General features: G+C 58.8%; 5 protein-coding genes across 5 annotated transcripts; 3 read left to right on the forward strand and 2 right to left on the reverse strand.

The window, feature by feature from the left end:
• Positions 1-2,006: 2,006 nt before the first annotated feature.
• MYCTH_2304875 (uncharacterized protein) lies at positions 2,007-3,375 on the reverse strand. The gene has a single exon (XM_003663178.1). It carries the CDS (start codon positions 3,322-3,324, stop codon positions 2,056-2,058), a length of 1,269 nt encoding a protein of 422 aa, XP_003663226.1. The 5' UTR covers positions 3,325-3,375; the 3' UTR covers positions 2,007-2,055.
• Positions 3,376-5,735: 2,360 nt separating this feature from the next.
• MYCTH_2304877 (uncharacterized protein) lies at positions 5,736-9,520 on the forward strand. Its single transcript, XM_003663179.1, has 4 exons — positions 5,736-5,944; positions 6,008-6,529; positions 6,667-6,762; positions 6,869-9,520. The coding sequence occupies exons 2-4, from the start codon at positions 6,017-6,019 to the stop codon at positions 9,434-9,436; spliced, it is 3,177 nt and encodes a 1,058-aa protein (XP_003663227.1). The 5' UTR covers positions 5,736-5,944; positions 6,008-6,016; the 3' UTR covers positions 9,437-9,520.
• Positions 9,521-10,976: 1,456 nt separating this feature from the next.
• MYCTH_2304880 (uncharacterized protein) lies at positions 10,977-12,667 on the reverse strand. The gene is made up of 2 exons (XM_003663180.1): positions 12,425-12,667; positions 10,977-12,349 (listed from the first exon to the last, which is right to left on the reverse strand). The coding sequence occupies exons 1-2, from the start codon at positions 12,546-12,548 to the stop codon at positions 11,043-11,045; spliced, it is 1,431 nt and encodes a 476-aa protein (XP_003663228.1). The 5' UTR covers positions 12,549-12,667; the 3' UTR covers positions 10,977-11,042.
• Positions 12,668-13,580: 913 nt separating this feature from the next.
• Positions 13,581-15,832, forward strand: MYCTH_2304881 (uncharacterized protein). Its single transcript, XM_003663181.1, has 3 exons — positions 13,581-13,824; positions 13,946-14,853; positions 14,917-15,832. The coding sequence occupies exons 1-3, from the start codon at positions 13,822-13,824 to the stop codon at positions 15,785-15,787; spliced, it is 1,782 nt and encodes a 593-aa protein (XP_003663229.1). The 5' UTR covers positions 13,581-13,821; the 3' UTR covers positions 15,788-15,832.
• A 1,082-nt stretch (positions 15,833-16,914) lies between these two features.
• Positions 16,915-18,374, forward strand: MYCTH_2304883 (uncharacterized protein). Its single transcript, XM_003663182.1, has 3 exons — positions 16,915-17,131; positions 17,237-17,395; positions 17,496-18,374. Exons 1-3 carry the CDS (start codon positions 17,097-17,099, stop codon positions 18,040-18,042), a joined length of 741 nt encoding a protein of 246 aa, XP_003663230.1. The 5' UTR covers positions 16,915-17,096; the 3' UTR covers positions 18,043-18,374.
• Positions 18,375-18,476: the final 102 nt, after the last annotated feature.

Below are 18,476 nucleotides of genomic sequence, written 5' to 3' on the forward strand. Positions count from 1 at the left end.
GTGGGTGTGTGTGGCGGCTGGGAGAAAAAAAGAGAGGGGGGAGAAAGGGGGGGGGGGTTGGGGAAGGGTGTGATCCGTGAGAACCCTACGCCCACACACGGGACCCTCCAGATAGGCGTCCTCCCCTCGAGCGGGAGTGGAACAAAACAGGTCGGCATCCGTTACCCGGTGAGCGAAGCGATGATGGCTTGCAGCATGGTTTCGGCCCGTGGAATGCGGAGGCTAAGAGAAGGGGGAAACAGCAGTGCCTTGCGGCCAGCGAAGCAAACGGGACGAGCACTTGCAGCCGATCATCAGCGTAGCGGCAGACGCGGGAATCTCGCTAACCTGTGTGCTATCTGCCTGACGCAGAACCCCTCGGTGGCGGACGAGGGCCCCGTCGAGTGTCAGTTAGGTCCTCTTTTCCTGGCTGGGTACTTTGTTGTTGGACGTATCGTTATCATGTTCTGCCGCTACGTGCTCCGCGCCAATCACAAGGTGTTGAACATCTCCCCTCCTCCCACCCCCCCTTTTTTTTTTCTTTGCTCTGCGCATATGCATATGCGCATCACTTGAGACCGTCGCCGATGCGTTGGGCTCAATGGTGGGTCATCGCCAGACGAATGCAAGGCTTTGCCGTCGCTTTTCCAAGGTCCAGAGGGGCCCAGAGAGGCCCGAGGCGACGCGGAATATGCAATGCAGGTTTGCCCTCTGCGGGGAGCTGCGGAGAGGGTAGTAGGTTATGTCGTTCGGGGTCGGGCCGGGAGGATCACTTGCCCTGTCTGGCAGTTTGTGACATCTGTGAGGGGATAGGTATACGTGGGGTTGGTCGGGTACTTGCAGGAGGCTACGGCAGCCGGGGAGGCTAAAAAGAGGGGGGGGAGGGGGGGTTGTGTAGCTGCACTGTGCTGGTGTATCTATAGCCTCCTCCGTCGTAAGGGGGCGGGTAGCTTCTTTGTATCTTGCCATAACGGTCGTCGATGCGGAAAACGGCGGGCGGTGCTGGGCGTTACAGCGTGTTGGCCGCGCTCAATATCTCCTGACCGTCTTTGTCACGATATCTCGAGGTCGTGTAACGTGGCATACTTTGGACTCTCGTCCTCCCCGAGATCCTGCACTTGGACCTGTGTCACCTCTCAGGAGTTCCCGTGGCCAATTGTCGGCTTTTCCGAACCCCCAGGTTCCCTGGTGAAAGACTTCATCATGTATGTTTCATAGGCCGTCGTGGCCGTGATTGCGGTCGTGCCGCGCAACACGAAGCCGCGGAGCCTTCATTCAGGCTTGTACCGGGCTAGTATGGCCAGGGCTGAGCGTACAGGCAAGTTGGTTCATTTTTGGTGGAGTCAAGACTAACTACGCTCGCTATCATGATTTGCCAGTGTCGTATCGGAGTTAGTTGGAAGAATCCGCACAGCGCTCGGGGGCCAAGCCCGCTCGTTGTTCTCGCGGCTAGGTCAAACGAGCCTCGGTTATATCGAGTCACAGCTGGTGGGAGCTCGCTGAAAGAACGAACCTTGGGGCCTGTCTGTAACTTAGCTCCTGTGCGGTGCGTTGCGTTTGTTGAAGGAAACCCTGCCGCCCAGCCCAACCCAACCACCGTGAATGCCGAGCAGGGTCGGCAAGAGAAGTTGGGTCTCGGGCCGTGCTTCGTTTGCGCCGTGATATCGCGTTTGTCCGTCTACGTTCGAGTCCATTGCTGCCTCTACTCTCTACCGATCGGCGGAGTACCAGCTGCGGAAAATCTAGGAAGCGGCATGATAATCTGGCATCATTGCATATCCGTGAGGAGTAAAGGTCCTTCGGGGGAAAAGTTGGACGGCGGGGTGGCAAGCAGTCGCCACGTTGGTGGGCCTGGCTTGGGTAGAGAGCTGCCGGAAGGACATAGAGGCCCATATCCGTCTCTCAGCTCAATCGAGCCAACCACTGCCCACTCCCTTTTCCCCTTCCCCTCCGCCTTCCCCTTTTGCCCTCTGTGCTGAGGCTGGACTCTCAATCCTTGATCATTGATGTGAACGCCTTAAGAAGGGAGAGGTGCGTTTGAGAATGGGATCCTCAAGGGAAAGACACGCCCGCGTCTCAGTCCCCGTCGCTTAAACCTTGCCCGGCGTCAGGCTTGACCTCGTCCCCTTCGTCGTCGTCCTCCGACCCTTCTCCCTCTCTGGCGCCCTCCTGCTCACGTTCCTGGTTGTTGTTGTTGTTGTTGTTGTTGTTGTTGTTGTCGTTGTCGTTGTCGTTGTCGTTGTCGTTGTCATTGTCATTGTCGTCCTCGTCCTCCCCCGCCTCGCCCCCTCCGTCATCCTCTTCATCCTCGTCATCCTCGTCATCCTCATCATCATCATCACTACTGCTCTCCCCGCCCCTCTTTCTCTTCTTGGCTCCCACCGGGGCCTCGTCGGAGCTCTCGCCCTTGCGGACAAAGACGTAGCTCCGGGCGGGGCGATCCTCACCCTTCCAGGCCGAGGTGGCCACCTCGCCCCTCCGGTTGCGGACGACGCCGAGGGTGCGGGCGTGGGCGTAGCCGGGGTAGGCGGCGGCGACGAAGCGGAAGCTCCGCTCGACCTGCAGGCTGGCGTGGCGGGCCAGGTCGCGGATGTTCCAGAGCGTGTACGGCTCGCCCTCGAAGAGGGTGACGATGATGGTGCCGCCGGGCGCGAGCGACAGCTGGGCGCGGCGGAAGAAGTCGACGAGCAGCTCCTGGTTGTAGCGCACCTGCCGGTTCACGTCCTTGGACTTGCCGCCCGTGTGGGGGAAGTTGAAGATGATACGCTTCATGGCGCCGACGGGGGGCTCGTGGTCGGGCTTGCCCTTGCTCCTGTTGTGGTTGTTGTTGTTGTTGTTGGTGTTGGTGTTGGTGTTGGTGTTGGGCCTGGAGGTGAAGGGGGGCAGCTTGCGGGCGTCGATGCCGTATAGGAGGCGGCAGTTCGGGTGGTCGGGGGACTCGATGACGGCCGTGTTAGCCGAGACGTGCGGGTACTTGGCAGAGAGCTCGGCAAAATTGGGTTCGAGGACGGTGGCGGTCACGTTGGTGCAGTGATGGTGGGTGATGAGGGACGCGGCGAAGGAGAGGTCGCCCTCGCCGACGAGGAGGATCCGGTCGGAGGGGGCGAAGGGGATGGTGGGTTGTTGATTCTTCTGCTGGCGGCCATTTGCAGTCTTGTTCTTCTTGTTCTTCTTGTTACTGCCCTTGATCTCGTCCTGATGGCCCGTCTTCTGCTTCTTGGCTGTCGGAGCTCCGCGTACCGTGCCGGGCTTCGACGAGGGCGTTCCCTGCGAGTTGCTCTTCGCCTTGTTCTGCTGCTTCACGGCCTTGACGGCGTGTCGCACCAGGCCCCGGCTCTTCGCCATGGAACAAATTGCGGTTGTTTGGCCGCGATAATGATTGATGATGCCTCTTCTCTGCGCAATGAGACCAAAAATAAAAAAATAAAAAACTACTAAACTTGAGCCGCGAGCGAGGTTGGTGGACTCGGCTCGAGCGGCGGCGGCGGCGGCGGCGGCGGCGGCAGCAGCAGTAGCGGCAATGCTCGCAGCACGACGTCGGGATCGCTTATCGGGATGGGTCAAACAGCAGCTCCGGATGGCCGGAAATTCGGGAATACGGAGTAGGCCCGCGAAAAAAAAAATGCAAAGCAAAATCTGGTTCCCGCCTCCCCGTTCGCTCGGTCCCAGCCGCCAGGAAGGTGGAGCTGTAAAGGTACGTACCGCGGTCTGTCCGGGGGCCGCATTGGCCAGCGAATGCCAAGCCGGCTCCGGAGATGGGTAGCGTGGTCTGCCAAATTGCGGGAAAGTTGTACATACATACAGTACAGTAATAAGGGAGGATGTGGACTCTGAGCTGTCTCTGACCACAGCCAGCCAGAAGGACAACGCACAGCATGGAACACAAGGCGGCAGGCAGGATGTTGACAGCTTGAGCTTCAAACGAAATGGGAGTGGGTCTGAAAGACCTTGCTTCAGCCAGGCACGATCAACTAATCCGTACCTGTGTTACTCGATTTCTCTTCGTAGCGAATGCGAATATGCATCGCAAGGTGCCCTCGTGTAGTGGAGTGTAATGGACTTAAATCAGGCCTTCATTTTCGTTTTTTGTCTGCCTTTCGAACTTTTGATTCGCATTTTGCTATATATTCTTATTCCTTTCCTTCTCGAGCTGTTTGCGCAATGGTCAAGCAAGAGGCACTCGGTATAACGGAGCTGCCGCTGCCAATTATCACCCGAGTTGGGCACTTGATTTGGTACGTCATCGCGATGAGAACGCAAAGAGAAAACCGAGTACGGGTTACTCCCACAGGCAGGCACATGGAGCGGCGTCTGAAACTGGTAGATCGGGGCTCTTAAAGACTGGCAACACAAGGCGTAGCGCACCCTGAGAAATCTGCGACAACGATTCACTACCCTTGGCACGTGCTCTTGCATACAGAATGTGTTTTCAGGACTCTCGCGTAGGCACGCTCCCGGCCCGCATATTTTGTCCGTGGACTTTGTGCGCCTGACGCCTGGAGAAGCCGCGCATCGCATGGCATCCGTCTCAGTACAATACCTAGGAGGCAAGGTAGGCTCGGTACCTACGGTCCTGGAATGCAGGACCGCAGCATAGCGTACTAATACATAGTAGACGAATAAAGTACGGAACCCTTGCAATGTAGGTCAGGTCGCCTTGGCCCACATATACGGATCCGTACAACGAATTGCAACAAAACTGGGGATTGCCCCGTGCCACGCCGGATGTGGCTGGGCCCTGGGAGCAGGAAAAGGGAGGGACAGGGTCCATTGCCTCCTACGCAGTAGCAGATTTACCAGAGACCGCCGGAAGGAAAAAAAACAGAGCGGAAAACGCAGGACAGCATGAAGAATGGCCCGGCGTATTTTTCTTGTATCGTATGCTCAGTCTTGCGCTGTTTTTCTGGCCTAAAAAGGCGGATGGCGAACATGGCACAAGAACTGCCGCCCGAAAATGGACAGCCTCTTCCTCCTGTCCTGATTTGGAAGGAGTTCAGGTTCTCTGATTGGTCGGTGACTCGGTTAAGCCTCGGTGGGGCCAGGCTGGTGCGTGTGTGCGGGTGGGCGGGCCAGGGTGCTAAAGGTACTCGGTACTACCTACTAACTAACTAGGGTGCCCGGCTGGTCCGCTGGCCTGTGTGGAAAACCAGCGGCCGGGGCCTGGGCGGCGTCTCTTATTGTCAGGTCCTTCACCCGGCGCACACACAATACAACAGCAATACAGGCACACACAATAGGCGATGCCACGAGCGAGGAGCGACAATTGCTGAGGGCCAATCTATTCACGGGCCTCTCGTCTATTGGGCTGCTCTGGGGGATTTGCCCTCCGAATCGCCTTCCCCTTTGCCCCGTTCGGGTCTTCTCCGTCCTCGACCCGGCTCTTCCTTCTTTCTCTTCCTTCACCTTCGCGCTGCATGCAGCTTGCGAACCACAACCGCCGTCGTCTTCTTACTTTGTCATATTCAAGTCAGCACCCGGCCGCTCCCTTGTTTCATCCTCGGTCTCTTTTTTTTTACTTACGCTTCCAGCAACAGCTCCGCCTCGTGTGCCAGCCAATTCTTGACGCTGGCCTTCCCATCTTACGGGGACGGAGTGGTGTTTCCACTTGTTTAATCGCAGCTGCTCTCATCATCTTAATCTCCTCCCATCACTCAGCACCTTAACCGCACCTCTCATCTCGCTCGGCCTTCTCAGCCCTATCGGCCGCACATCGACAAGGCGGTAGGCAATTTTCACGGGACCTCGTTCGGCTGCTCGCGAGTGCCAGCCGACCGCTCGCGTTCATCAGCACGTAAGCCACTGCCCGGAATCTCTCCCCCGCTGCCGTCTTATCTTCGGGCGCGTGGGCATGGAAGTTTCGGACAGTCGACTGCAGGTAGTGTCCGCACGGCAACCTCCTCCCACTTATACTCTGAATCTGAACATCGACCATCGCGGCACCTCATCGCCGCGTTCATCATCAGCAGTATCAGCCCCTCCCGCCAACCTTCTCGGCCTCAATCTCAACTCGGCCGGTTCTAACCGTCAGATCAACACCATGAGCCAGCAGAGCCATCGCCCTGCCGACACCCCGGAAATGGATGACGCTGCTTCTGAGGATGTGCCCGTCACCCAGTCCGCCACCGCATCCAGAGGCACCGCCAGCGGCAGAGGTCGGGGACGCGGCCGATGGGCTCGGCCCAAAAACACGAAGGTCACCAAGCCCGCACAACAGAAGGCCGCGTCCGGCCGGGGCCGTCGACACAAGGTCTACGACAACCTCAAGGTCCAGGCCGCCCATGAGCGCACCCAGGAGCTCAAGCAAGCCTTCTTAGCCGTGGGGAAGCTGGTCAAGCCGGCAATTCAAGAGATTGCCGACCGCTCCGTCAACGAGCTGCTCGAGGACCCGACCCTCTACAAACAAGTGCCCGAGTACGGCGCCACCAAGAAATTCCTGCGCGAACGTCACGAAGCCACCATTCGCCAGTGCAATGACCGCCTCCGTCAGGGCCTCGCCATGGCCGAGCATGTCTGGCAAGCTCAACACCAAAAGGTCATGGAAGAATTCACGGTAAGCACTCCCCGCACCCTCACCCGATCTTGGCGGCGGCCGCCGAGCCCACCACCACCACCACCACCATCACCGCTACTGCTCGCTCTTGTGTCGAATTTTTTTTTTCTTGTTGATTGACCTGTCAATTGCAACAGATCAAGATTGCCGAACTCTGTGAGGATAGATACGGCCAACTCCTCCGCGAGGTCGCCATTCTCGAGCATCTCTACAATCACGGTTTGCCTGTTGACGTGAGTTCAATCATCCAGTTATCTCAATCTTTTCTCTCTTTCTCTATGGCATTTTCTCTTCCGGAGCATGCTTAACTAACCCGACAACCCCCGCACGGCCACAAAGTTGCCCGCCCTTCCCGATGACCGGTATCTCTACAAAGAGATCTCCGAAGAGGACGCCAAATGCCAGGGCGTTTTCTACGAGACCGAAAACGGCATCGAAGTGCCGCATTCCGGCAAGACCATCTCCCAGCTGATGGTCAAGCCGCAGACCCTCCCTCTGGAGCCGAAGCGGAAGCCCGAAGGCCAGCCGGAGGGCCAGCCTGCGGCGAAGGCGGCCGCCGTCAACAAGGGGGACGAGGCCACCCCCCAGCTACCCCGCCACCCGGCTGGCCTTCTCGGCGCCGCCGACGCCATCGAGGAGAGCGCGTCGACAACCCCAGACACCGGGTCCAATGCCCCGACCCCGACCCCGGCGCCCGAGCCGGCAGAGGAAGCTGCCCCAGAGCGGGCCAACCAGCAACCCGCCAGCGGCGCCGCAACTCCGCCGGACGGTCCGGAACTCCCGATTCCCCGCGGGGCGACGGAACCTGACGAGTTCGGTGTTCGTCTGATCTCGAGGCGGCCCACTCGTCTGGACATCCCCAACAACCGCATCATGGTGCCCAACCTCTTTGAGTGGGACGACCTGGAGATTGGGTTCCGGGACTCGACCAACTGCGCCCAGAAGGGCGCCACCAAGCAACGCCGCGGCAAGTACCTCGGCCGCCCCGGCTCCAATTACATGTTCATCGACCGCCGCGCCGGCATCTGGGATTCCACCCTGGCCGCCGGCGAGCTGGACGAGGAGCTGGTCAAGAAGTACGGCCTCCACCCTACTCTCGGCATCGTCCTGCCCACTTCTGTCAACGAGTGGGAGCCGCCCAAGCCCGCCCCCGATGGCCGGAAGCCCATCGTCTTCGTCCCGCCCAACGGCGACCCCATCCACACCTCGCGGACCATCGAACCCGCCAGACGGGATGCCGAGACGGCGGCCGTCGAGAGGCGGCTGGAGATCGCACAGCTCCTGCGCACCGTCTGTGAGCGGGAGGGTCTCTCGTTGGCAGACCTGACGCCGGATCGAGAACTCGTGGAGAAGAACAGGGCCGAGATTTTGGCTGCCCGCGGCCTCGACCCCGCCCAGGTCCTTCAGCCCAAGCCATCGCCGCCAACACTCCAGCCCGCCGAGGAAGACAGGACGGTCTTCGACCGATTTGCCGACGAAGCGCTCGGAGCAGCTGCCGCCATCGAGGCGGAAGAGGCGGCCGCCCGCGCGGCCACGGCTAAGCGCTCGCAAACTTCCCGGCCTTACGACGCCATCCGGGACGTCTTCACCGAGAGCCCGTCTACTCGGCCACCCAGCCCGCCCTCCGCACAAGAAGCACCTCCTGCCGTTCCCAAGCCCCCCGACACCGCTAACCTGTCATACCTTGCGGATCTCGCCCTGCAGCCGGAGCCTACCGCCCCGTCGCTCGCTGTCGCCGAGCAACCGCCACAGCACGAACCGCCGCCGCCGCCGCCACCACCACCACCACCGCCGCAGCAACCGCAGCAACCGCAACAGCAGCAGCAGCAGCAGCAGCAACAACAACATCAACATCAACAGCCGCAGCAGCCGAACGGCTTGGTGACACGCGGCGAGTACGAGCGGCAACAGAGAGGGTACACACCACGGCCGGCCCAATTCTCGCAACCCGAGCCGGCCCACTTGGCCCGGCATGAGGCGCCGTCGGCACCTGTCGAACCCGCTCGGACCAACGATTTCCTCCGGACCGCCCTGAATCCCCAGCCAGAGTCTCCGCCCCCTCCTCCCATGCCCCCGGTACACGAGTACGGCGGCGTTCCCCTTGCCCCAGCACCCGGTCCGATGCCCTCGCAACCACCGCAGGCGGCCCCTAGCCGGACTCCTTTTTCCAGCACGGGCGCCACCAAAGGTCTCCCGGCGTTACGGCCCATGCGTACCTTACTGAACGAACCCCCGGCGTATCCCAACGAACCTCAGGGCAGCCCGGCTCTGCATCACAGCATGGTGGCCTCGAACAGCGGCGCATATTATCCACCGGCAGCAAACCGCCCGTTCCACAACGCCTTTTCGATTCAGGATCAAGGGCAGCCCATGCAGCCCATGATGCCGCAGCAGCAACTCGGAGCGCCTCTTCAAGCGCCGCCGCACACGGGCGCGCCGATGGGTCCCGCCCCCCTTCGGCGGATGAGCACGCCGCCGCAATACCACCAACCTGTCGGTCCTCCGCTCGGCCCTGCCCCCGGACCCGGGGTTGGTACCCAGGCTCCCATGCACTTCCAAGGACAACAACCTCTTGCGCCTCGTTCCCGCTCGGGCAGTTCTTCGGCGACCAACTCGGCGGCCTCATCCAAATACCGCAAGCTCGAACCCGCTCCCACCCCTCCGCACCGCCTGGCATACTCGGGCAATGGCCAAGAACTTCGCACCGTCCAGTTCGATTACCGCGAGGCGATTAAGGACTACTCCGCCATCGAGGCTCCGCCGAGACACGGGCCCACCCAGATCAGGGGCTGGACGCATAATAACATTCGAAAGGTCGCCCGCCCAACCTCTTCCTCTTCCAAGACCGACGCGGGCGGGAGCGCACATGCCAGTACCGGAGCCAGCTCCGAAGAACCATCCGCTTAGGGCGCGGGTGGCGGAGATGGTACTCATGTCAGTAGTAGTGGACCTGCGGGGAAGAAGACCTGGGCCAGGAAGCGCACGAGGGCCGATGGCGTCGAGGAAACGCCGAGGAAGAAGCTGAAGTCGGTTGACTTCTCGATGGTGCCTCGTTCTTCCGATTCTGTTCCTGCTCAGGCTTCTTCGCCCATCTTGTTCCGGGCCGCCGGGGAGGCGGACAACGCCGGGTCCCATACTCCCCCGTGGGCTTTGGCATCGACACCTGTATTGCCGGCTGGCGTTGAACATCCTGTTCCAGCGTCGTCCCCGGAATCTAATCGTACAACGGGTCCCATTCCCGCTCCCAGACCCGGCGCAACAACGGGCAGAGACGATCTATTAGCACGGATAGAGGCATGGCGTCCTGGCCAGCACCCGCAGAACCCAAGCGGCAAGAGGAGAAGCGACGAGGCAGGAAACGAGCAGGCGAGTAACAAAGCAACCACTGCCCCGCCAGAGGTCAAGGCGAAGAAGTCCAGAGCGCGGTCTGCCACGCCATCCCTTCCAAATCGAAGCCCATACAATCTGCGGAGTCGTCGGTGTGCGAAGGACGCGAATACAAAGTCGAATACGGACCCGAAAGACGATCTTAGTTCGGGACTCTGAACCACTTACCTCTGTGGAGGGTGAAGACGCTGGAAGAGAGTCGCGAAGCCCTGGGGGTTCGCTTTGATCGCGATACTCAGGGCGGTGTCAGTTTGAAACCACGGCACGGCGGCATCGAAGTCCAAAGAGACGGCGGTTTTGAAAACATGGATTGGCATATAATGAGGAGGAGAAGAATGGATACGAGAACCAAGGTGGGAGGACATGGGATGCTACGGATTGATGGAGATCTGGAAGGCAAGATGCTCGGTAAATCTGGTCAGGAACTGTTTGTTTTGGGGGGGGGGGGAGGGGGGACGAAAAAGAAAATCATATCACGGAGGTCGCATTCTGGGGCTGTTTGCATGACTGGCCTGTTGAGGACTAATTACTCGGGCATTCAGCGTTGGCATCGGCATCGGCATCGGCATGGTCGGAGGGGATGATACCAATCAGCATGGTTTTGTTTCGAAACCGAGAAACGGGGGTCCCTTGGGGTTCTGCTCTGCTGTATTCTATTGCTACTGGGATCCGAGTACAGAACCCTGAGATTATCGCGCCACGGCATTGTATACAGTTTGGTCCATGAAAAGAACTGTCTCGATCCAGTTGAATTTCCTGCCTCGATGTCTATCTATCAACGGCAATCAAGCGACCAAGGCTCGTTCTCGGCCATACGATGCCGTCCTTTTTTTTTTTCTCTCTCTCTTCTTTATTCCCAGCCATAATCCACCATATCCTAGCAGATCATTGTGCTTTGCCCTTGAGAATCCTCATTTTCCCACATGGACCGAGCCTTAGACTAGATGCGAGGCTATCTATTTGTCGGTGGCAGCGGAAAAAGGCTAATGAATAATCCGTGAACTCGAAGGCACCCCAACTTTACATTGTTCATACATGCTGTTCCCGCCCAGAACAGAGGGGGGAAAAATGAAACAAGATCGAAACCCCTTCCCAACCCCCAAACACCTCTCCAATCAATCCCTACTCAACCCACACTCAGAACAGGCACCCCGTCCGGCCCGGGGACGGGCATGGCCGACCCAGAGGAGGCGCCGGGGACCCCCTCCGCGTCCGCGACGGGCGCCGCGCTCACCAGCAGGGCGCGCCCCAGCTCCCCCTGCGGGTGCAGCGCGTACACGCCGGCCTCGAGGGCGTCGCCGTCGAAGATGACGAAGTTCTGCACGGGCTGCTGCGTGCGCCCGAGCACGTTGATCACGTCCTGCGCCAGCTGGCCGCCCAGCACCGCGGCCGCGGGCGACACCTCGCTCGCGCTGCTGCTGCTGCTGCTGTTGCTGCTGCTGCCGCCGCTGCCGGCGGCGGCGATGGTGGTGGTAGTAGTGGTAGCCGTGCCGTTCTGGGCGGAAGAAGAAGAGGAGGAGGAGGAAGAAGAGGAAGAATGAGGAGGAGGGATGTGTTGCAGGAAGGCCCTGAGCACCTCGCTCCGCAGCGTCTCGGCCGGCAGGCCGAGGGTGCGGTGCTGCTCCTGGCAGAGGCGGGTGAACTCGGCCAGGTGGGCGTGGTTGTCCGTCTGCGGCGGCAGGCCGTCGTGGAGGGCGGTGAACTCCCACAGGGCGCGGAAGCACGAGAGCAGCGGGGTGACGGCGCGGCGGCGGCGCGGGGACCGCCTGATCTCGTCGGGGAGCTGCGACGCGCCCGAGGCGAGGTACCAGGTCGAGTAGAGCTCGCGCTTCGTGACCAGCTCTTCCTTGTCGTCGGACGGGGACGGGGACACGGCCAGGACCGAGCGGGTCCGGGTTTCCGGGCCGACGGGGGTGGGCATGTTGGACTTGGCGCGGGTGATGACGAAGGTGTGCTCAATCAGGTCGGCGAAGATGAAGCCGTAGAGGCCGTGGGAGCTGGCGGCGTAGAAGGGGCGCGAGTTCAGGCGAGTGGCGGTGTTGATGATGTTGAGCGTGGGGGAGTCGAGGTCGGTGGCGATGATGATGTCGTAGGGCGCGAAGAAGGAGGGGGGCTTGAGGCGGACGTCGACCGTGTCGACGTGGATCCGCACGCGGGGGTTGAGGCGCCGGAGGGCGACCGAGGCGGCGGCTGCGCGGTTGACGCCGACGGGGGCTGGTTCTTCGGCGAGCAGAAACTGCGCGCCCAGGTCGGCCGCCGTGACCGGCTCCGGGTCGAGGATGGTGAGAGAACCGATGCCGGCCAGGACGAGGTTCTTGGCGCTCTCGTTGCCGAGAGCCTTCATGGTGATGATGAGTATGCTGGCATTGCGGATCTTCTGCTGCGCGGTTATCCCCCAAAGACGGATTTGCCGATCGTAAAGTGCAATCTCATCTGGTGTGTGGTTCGTGAGTTCGTGTGCTCGTGTGCTCGGCGTAGAGAGGAAGGTTGAGCTTGAGCATTACTTACCCGCGCTGATACCGTTTGCTGGAACGGGCGCTGATCCGATGCCCTCGGTTTGTATCGCTTGTGCCGTGGCTGGTTGAGCAACAACATTGGCCATCGGGCCCGGCTCCTGGCCTTGTTGATCCATTGTAGGGGACTGTAGATCGTGTTATCGTGTGGATGCTTGATGAGAATTGGTCGGGCGGGGGGGCAGTTTCGAGCTGCGCTGTTCTCAGGAATCGATCAACAGATGGAGGGCGAGAGAGAGAGTAAGAACTAGGACGGGATTATATCATTCGGAGCCGATTTGGGAAGCGGCTATATATGCTGGGAATCGTCTTTTTCTTCTTGGGTTCCTTTTCAAGAACGAACGAAGGCGCTGCAGGTCAAGCGCCGTTTTCCGCAAGGTCCTTGATTGAGATGAGTCCCAACTGCTCAATGGCCAAATTGCCGGGCCCGCGGGCAATGTTGGCAGAGCAATCAAAGGTATACCTAGCCCGAGCTCGCGGTTGTCTTTTGAAAATCAATTCTCGGCTCTTTGAGCACCTGGATTTCCAGTATTCCAACTTTTGACAAAAAGGCCTGAAAGGTGCTCTGGTACGGTTGCTTCCCACTGTCCAGGTAATCCGTAGTTGCTCTTGTGTCGTGCAGTACTCTTGCGGTCCGGCGCGGTCCGCCCAGCTTGGCGCGACGCCCGTTGAAGAGGTACACAGTACGCACGATGGGCAGCGGCTGCTGCCAGACGTGGGTCTCAGCAATACACTACCTTCAATTACTGCGTAATTCTTGCAGGCCTCGAGCGGGCTTATTGCATTTCGGGTAGGTGGCTCCACAACCTCGAAGGGTCCAGGGCTTGGCTCATACACTAACGCTCTTGAACATCTACACTACTCAATAGTGGTGTAATGCTGTGACGTTGGCGGCACTTTTTCATCCATTTTTCTTTTCTCTTTCCTCTTTCATAGAGCGCTGATTTGGCACTTTGTACAAGCAATCACATTTTTGTCTCCACAAAACTTAACTACTAGTTAAGTAGCAGTGAGCTCTTTCGTGTGTGGCTTGGCCTTGCAAGTTGTGCTCCGTACCGTATTATTACAAAACCGTATGTGTGTACTGTGTACAATACTCTGTACATACCTGACCTTACTTTAGGTAATGCCCCGCAGGCTTACGGACCCTGGCCAGGGTTGCCTCCCGCCCAGGTGATCCCTCTTTCGTGGCTTCTGCATGCATTGACTGCTCGCACCTGGCAATCCGACCTCACCTCCTCAGTTCTCCACCAAATCGGCACTCCGATAATCAACCCCGTCTGGTCCCTCAACTTCGCATGTCGAGCTGCAGCGGGTCAACATCAACAATCTTCGCTTCTGCCCTACCTGCTGCTCGCACGCTCCCGCTGTAGGCTGCGGCCTTGTCGATCCATGGTCAGTCGTTTTTGGAGAGATTGGCCCGCCCGATTGCCTCGTCATCTGCACCTACCGCTCGTTATCTAGTGGCTCGGGAGCAGCCACACTTCCCTTGCGCAGTACTAACCGTTCCCTCCAGTCCGGCGACCGTCCTCTTCTTCCGCCGCCGCTGGAACCCGGAACGTTTCGAGCCGCCGACGGTACCATCCGCTCCTTTCACAGTTCACGCTTAGCATCCAATGACCGAACCGGTGACACTCCGTCCGAGAGGCTGTCCACCGTAATCCAGCAATTCCACCACGACTTTGACCGCCTCAGCCAGCATCTATTCGCTACGTCTACTCGCACGAGCCTGAGCGCCGGTAGGATGGCTTCGGGCTCCGACCGAGACTTGCGGCCAAGATTTAACCGGGATCCGCAACCGTCAAACAACCCACTTTCGTCCTCTGCTGCTTCTCCAGATTCTCCATCCCTTCCCCCTCTACGCTCCCTCGATCAAAGAGCTCGGGGGCCCCACGCTGCCTTCTCCGGATCAGGGTCCCGCTCTAGCCGCTATCGCCCGGCTGGCCGGTACCTCGACAGGTTTCGCTCACATCTCGGGGCCACTCTCGACGACCTGAACCGGAACATCCACGATACTGACGCACAGCTACGGACGTTGATGGATTTCGGCATGGCCACCAACATACCGCCTGCACCACCTACCGTTTCGCCTCCCTTGCAAGGCCATGACACGGCCGAGGACACCCGACGCACCAAGCGACGCAAGCTCAACCCCGATAGGCACACCTCGGCCTTCAAGGGCTTTCGCTATGGCAGATATGGCCAGGTTGAGCCCGGCCAGCTGACCATGGAAATTGTGAGCTGCGATGGGGGTCTGTACTCCGACGAGCACTCGTACGCTCCAGAAAACATTCTCAAGAACGATGCGTCCGTCTACTGCACCAAGAGCAACCGCTGTAATATTGTCCTCAAGCACCAGGGTGGGACCGTGTTTAGCCTGCAAGAGCTAGTCATCAGGGCCCCCGGATCCAAATTTTCATGCCCGTATGTTTTTTTTTTCTCACTCTGGCTCCTTCCCGAGTTTATGTTGCTGACCATGATCTACAGTGTCCGCGAAGGCATGATATTTGTATCGATGGATTTGGACGACCTGCTCACCCGCACCGCACAGTACCAGATTCAGTACCAACCTTCCCGTATCCACCGGCGCGGCACGGTATACTTCCGCCCCGAGGAGGGAGGCCGATTCGAATCACGGCCTCTGCGGGCATATAGTTACGGTGCAGATGATGATGACGACGATGACGACGACGACGATGACGAAGAGAACAGCAGGACAGCACAGATACCGCCAGAGTTCACGACTTCCTCGCTTCCCTACAACGTCACGACCGTTTGCAGCGAGGATGAGAGCGAAGACGAAGATCCATCTTCCCATTCTCGACCTCCTCGTCAACCCCCACGACGAGGGAACCGTTATAGCGTTGGCTCGCTACCATTTGACAGTGACAGTGACGATACGGATTTCTCGCGTGCCTTCGGCGGTCCGTACGGCCACTGGCCTCCCACCCCCGAGGAGGCCGCCGCGCGTAGACGGTACCGCACCTCCCGCCTCCGAGGCGGCGGTGCTGCAGTCCCTCCCACCGCTACCGGTGACCGAGCCGGTGCTGGAAGCAGCAGCAGCGGGCCGAGCCGCAGCGACATGACGCTCGAAGAGGCCCAGGAGGCGTCGCAGATTGCGACTCAAGAGGCAGTGCGGGCGGTGGGCGGCGAGCTGATGACCCCGCTGGCACACTTCTTCATCGAGAAGGACAAGAACAAGTGCACGGTGCGGTTCGACCCGCCGGTGAGCGGCCGGTTCATCCTGCTTAAGATGTGGAGCCCGCATCAGGACCCGCAGAAGAATATTGATATCCAGGCCGTCGTGGCAAAAGGGTTTGCGGGGCCCCGGTATTGTCCTGCTATTGACCTGGCTTGAGTCGACGTGCCTGCGCATGGATTTTCCTCCTTGGAGCTTTGAGTGGTCTTGTTTTTCGGGCTGGTCTTGGGGTGTGCTGGCTGAACCATTCAACATAGCCCTCCGTCTTGTTTATATGTTATCAAGGGCTTGGGCGGCGGGGCTGAACTGGGACTGGGTGGGAGTCGTGGCTGGGTCATGATGGTTTTGCAATGAATAAGGCGGGCAATATCATTATTAACGGATGCTGGATGATTGCGGATTTGGGAATACAGCACCATGGTTCTATCACAAGTGTGTGTTGAGTTGGGGTACAGCGCGCGCGTTTTGCGGTACATGTTTTTCCATAGATCGCGTGGATATATATGATGATACCGTGCTGTTTGTACGATTTCAGCTCGAAGATCTACGACCATTGAGCGACTTGCGCTTTGCAAGTAGTGTACGAAATACAGAAGCATGCGTCGAAATGTTTTCCGTGCTGCTTCAGTCATCGTTCCGTTCTCATGGGGAAACCAGCCCGTCGCTGTCTCGTTCTGCTTGTCGACCTCGACAGCGAATGAGAACGCTCGCCGATGATTCATAGTGAATGAGTAGACGGGTTGCTTTTACGGAGTAAGCCACTGCTGAGTCACTAAGTGGGGCCGTCCTTCTTGAGCATGGCATCTTCCTACCGTTTTGGCTGGTGAAGTGAAATTTTGAGTCGGCGGATCGAAAACCATGATTAGTTTCGGGGGTGGCGGAGTATGATTCCAGGGTTGGATCGAAGCACTCGAGTACCGTAATTAACGGCTTTCTGGAGAAAATAGTTTTCTTCACTTGCGTCTAGCCATCAAAAGGGCGAATGGGTTGGATGCAGTGATAGTATTCGTCCTGTACAGTACATACACTCGTAAATTACCGTCGCATACCGTTAAACGCCGTTGTGGTCTCCATCATGGAGAACGAGTCTGCGTAGAGTTTACCCGTGGGGCTCAGCTTTATGGAAGAGCACAGCCGAAACAGACAGAGCAGGGGAACATACGGTGATTCATCCAGCTTACTGCTAGGCCGGAATTGAAGGCGGATTGGTGCGAAAAGGGGACATCATCTGGTCCGCAGAAGGCGGACAAAAAGTTGAGGTTACGGGCTACCCCACTTTGATATCTGCCCAGGGTAGTATATAGCTTTCCGTTTTCTTTCGCCGCCACAATCCTCGCCATCAGCAAGCAAACAGCGACGTCAAAAGCGCCAGACCTCGAGGTCTCCCGGAAAACAAACCGAGGAACTCTCGTCAACTCTTCTTTTCCTACTACAGAGGCACGAATAAGAAGCATCAGAGAGCTGCATCATGGCCGTCCGAGCACAATTTGAGAACTCCAACGAGTGAGCCGCACCAAGTTCCGCCCCGCCCTAGGACCCCGCGAAGATGAAGAATGCGATTTTGCGACCGCGCGAGTAGAGCCTACAAAGTTGCTGACCACAACGCAGAGTTGGCGTCTTTGCGACATTAACAAACTCATACGCCCTGGTGGCGCTCGGTGCGAGCGAGAACTTCTATAGCGTGTTCGAGGCCGAGCTACAGGACGTGATCCCGATCTGCAGGACGACGATCGCGGGCACGCGCATCATTGGGCGGTTAACGGCTGGGTATGGCTCTTTCTTTTTCCCACTCTGGCGGAGTTTTTTTTTTTGCGTTTCTCAGGTGAATGCTGACGGGTCGTCTTCTTTCTTTAACCCCCCTGCTCAGCAACCGCAAAGGCCTGCTCGTCCCGACATCCACAACCGACCAGGAGCTGCAACACCTGCGGAATAGCCTGCCAGATGAGGTCAAGATACAACGTATCGAGGAGCGGCTCTCGGCGCTGGGTAACGTGATTGTGACCAACGACCACACGGCGCTCATCCATCCGGATCTGGAGCGGGAGACAGAAGAGATCATCGCCGACGTCTTGGGTGTAGAAGTCTTCCGGCAGACGGTGGCCGACCACGTCCTGGTGGGCTCCTACATGGCCCTCAGCAACCAAGGTGGCCTCGTCCACCCCAAGACCAGCATCCAAGACCAGGACGAGCTGAGCAGCCTGCTGCAGGTGCCGCTCGTGGCGGGCAGCGTAAACCGGGGGAGCAACGTCATCGGCGGCGGGATGGTGGTGAACGACTGGATGGCGGTGACCGGGCTGGACACGACGGCTCCCGAGTTGAGCGTGATCGAGAGCGTCTTCCGGCTGGGCGAAGGTGCCGCTCCGGGGGCGATCAATACCAGCATGAAGGACACGATAGTGGAGTCGTTCTACTGAGCGACGACGCCGGTGGAAGGAGGAGAAGGGATACGGATGTTGGAAAGGGGGGGATCGGCTATGACGTCTTATTATGTCTGCAGGAAGGAAGCAGATACGGGGTTTCTGGGGTCCTGCACACTCTTCAGGGCGTATTTTCGGCAGCGTGAGCATCAAGAGCTCGTTGACTGCCTGGGCGGGGCAAGATCATTAGCTCTTTATAGACCGTTGCCCCTCCCAGTGTTTTCATAACATTTGCATGCCGATGGTGTGACATGACGCTTCTTTCCAGAAGTAAACTGCAATGTTCAAAAAAGGGTAAGTCAACACTCAAGCTGTTGTTGGCCCCTCGTCGTGAATGCATTGTCGGCCGGCAACCCGTGGAGAATCCCCGGTTATCAACCGCTTTTCTCACCATAGCTTGAGTCCTCGCGCTGTCCTGCATACAATAGGAT

The sequence above is a fragment of the Thermothelomyces thermophilus genome, chromosome 3, assembly GCF_000226095.1.
Source record: "Thermothelomyces thermophilus ATCC 42464 chromosome 3, complete sequence".
Classification (NCBI taxonomy): Eukaryota; Fungi; Ascomycota; class Sordariomycetes; order Sordariales; family Chaetomiaceae; genus Thermothelomyces; species Thermothelomyces thermophilus.

Coding starts and splice junctions, on each gene's coding strand:
- MYCTH_2304880 (XM_003663180.1), bottom strand. CDS start 12,548: ATGGATCAACAAGGCCAGGAGCCGGGCCCGATGGCCAATGTTGTTGCT. Junction 12,350..12,424: donor AGCAAACGGTATCAGCGCGG/GTAAGTAATGCT, acceptor ACCACACACCAG/ATGAGATTGCACTTTACGAT.
- MYCTH_2304877 (XM_003663179.1), top strand. CDS start 6,017: ATGAGCCAGCAGAGCCATCGCCCTGCCGACACCCCGGAAATGGATGAC. Junction 6,530..6,666: donor AGGTCATGGAAGAATTCACG/GTAAGCACTCCC, acceptor CAATTGCAACAG/ATCAAGATTGCCGAACTCTG. Junction 6,763..6,868: donor ATCACGGTTTGCCTGTTGAC/GTGAGTTCAATC, acceptor ACGGCCACAAAG/TTGCCCGCCCTTCCCGATGA.
- MYCTH_2304883 (XM_003663182.1), top strand. CDS start 17,097: ATGGCCGTCCGAGCACAATTTGAGAACTCCAACGA. Junction 17,132..17,236: donor CAATTTGAGAACTCCAACGA/GTGAGCCGCACC, acceptor ACCACAACGCAG/AGTTGGCGTCTTTGCGACAT. Junction 17,396..17,495: donor ATTGGGCGGTTAACGGCTGG/GTATGGCTCTTT, acceptor CCCCCTGCTCAG/CAACCGCAAAGGCCTGCTCG.
- MYCTH_2304875 (XM_003663178.1), bottom strand. CDS start 3,324: ATGGCGAAGAGCCGGGGCCTGGTGCGACACGCCGTCAAGGCCGTGAAG.
- MYCTH_2304881 (XM_003663181.1), top strand. Junction 14,854..14,916: donor GGATCCAAATTTTCATGCCC/GTATGTTTTTTT, acceptor CATGATCTACAG/TGTCCGCGAAGGCATGATAT.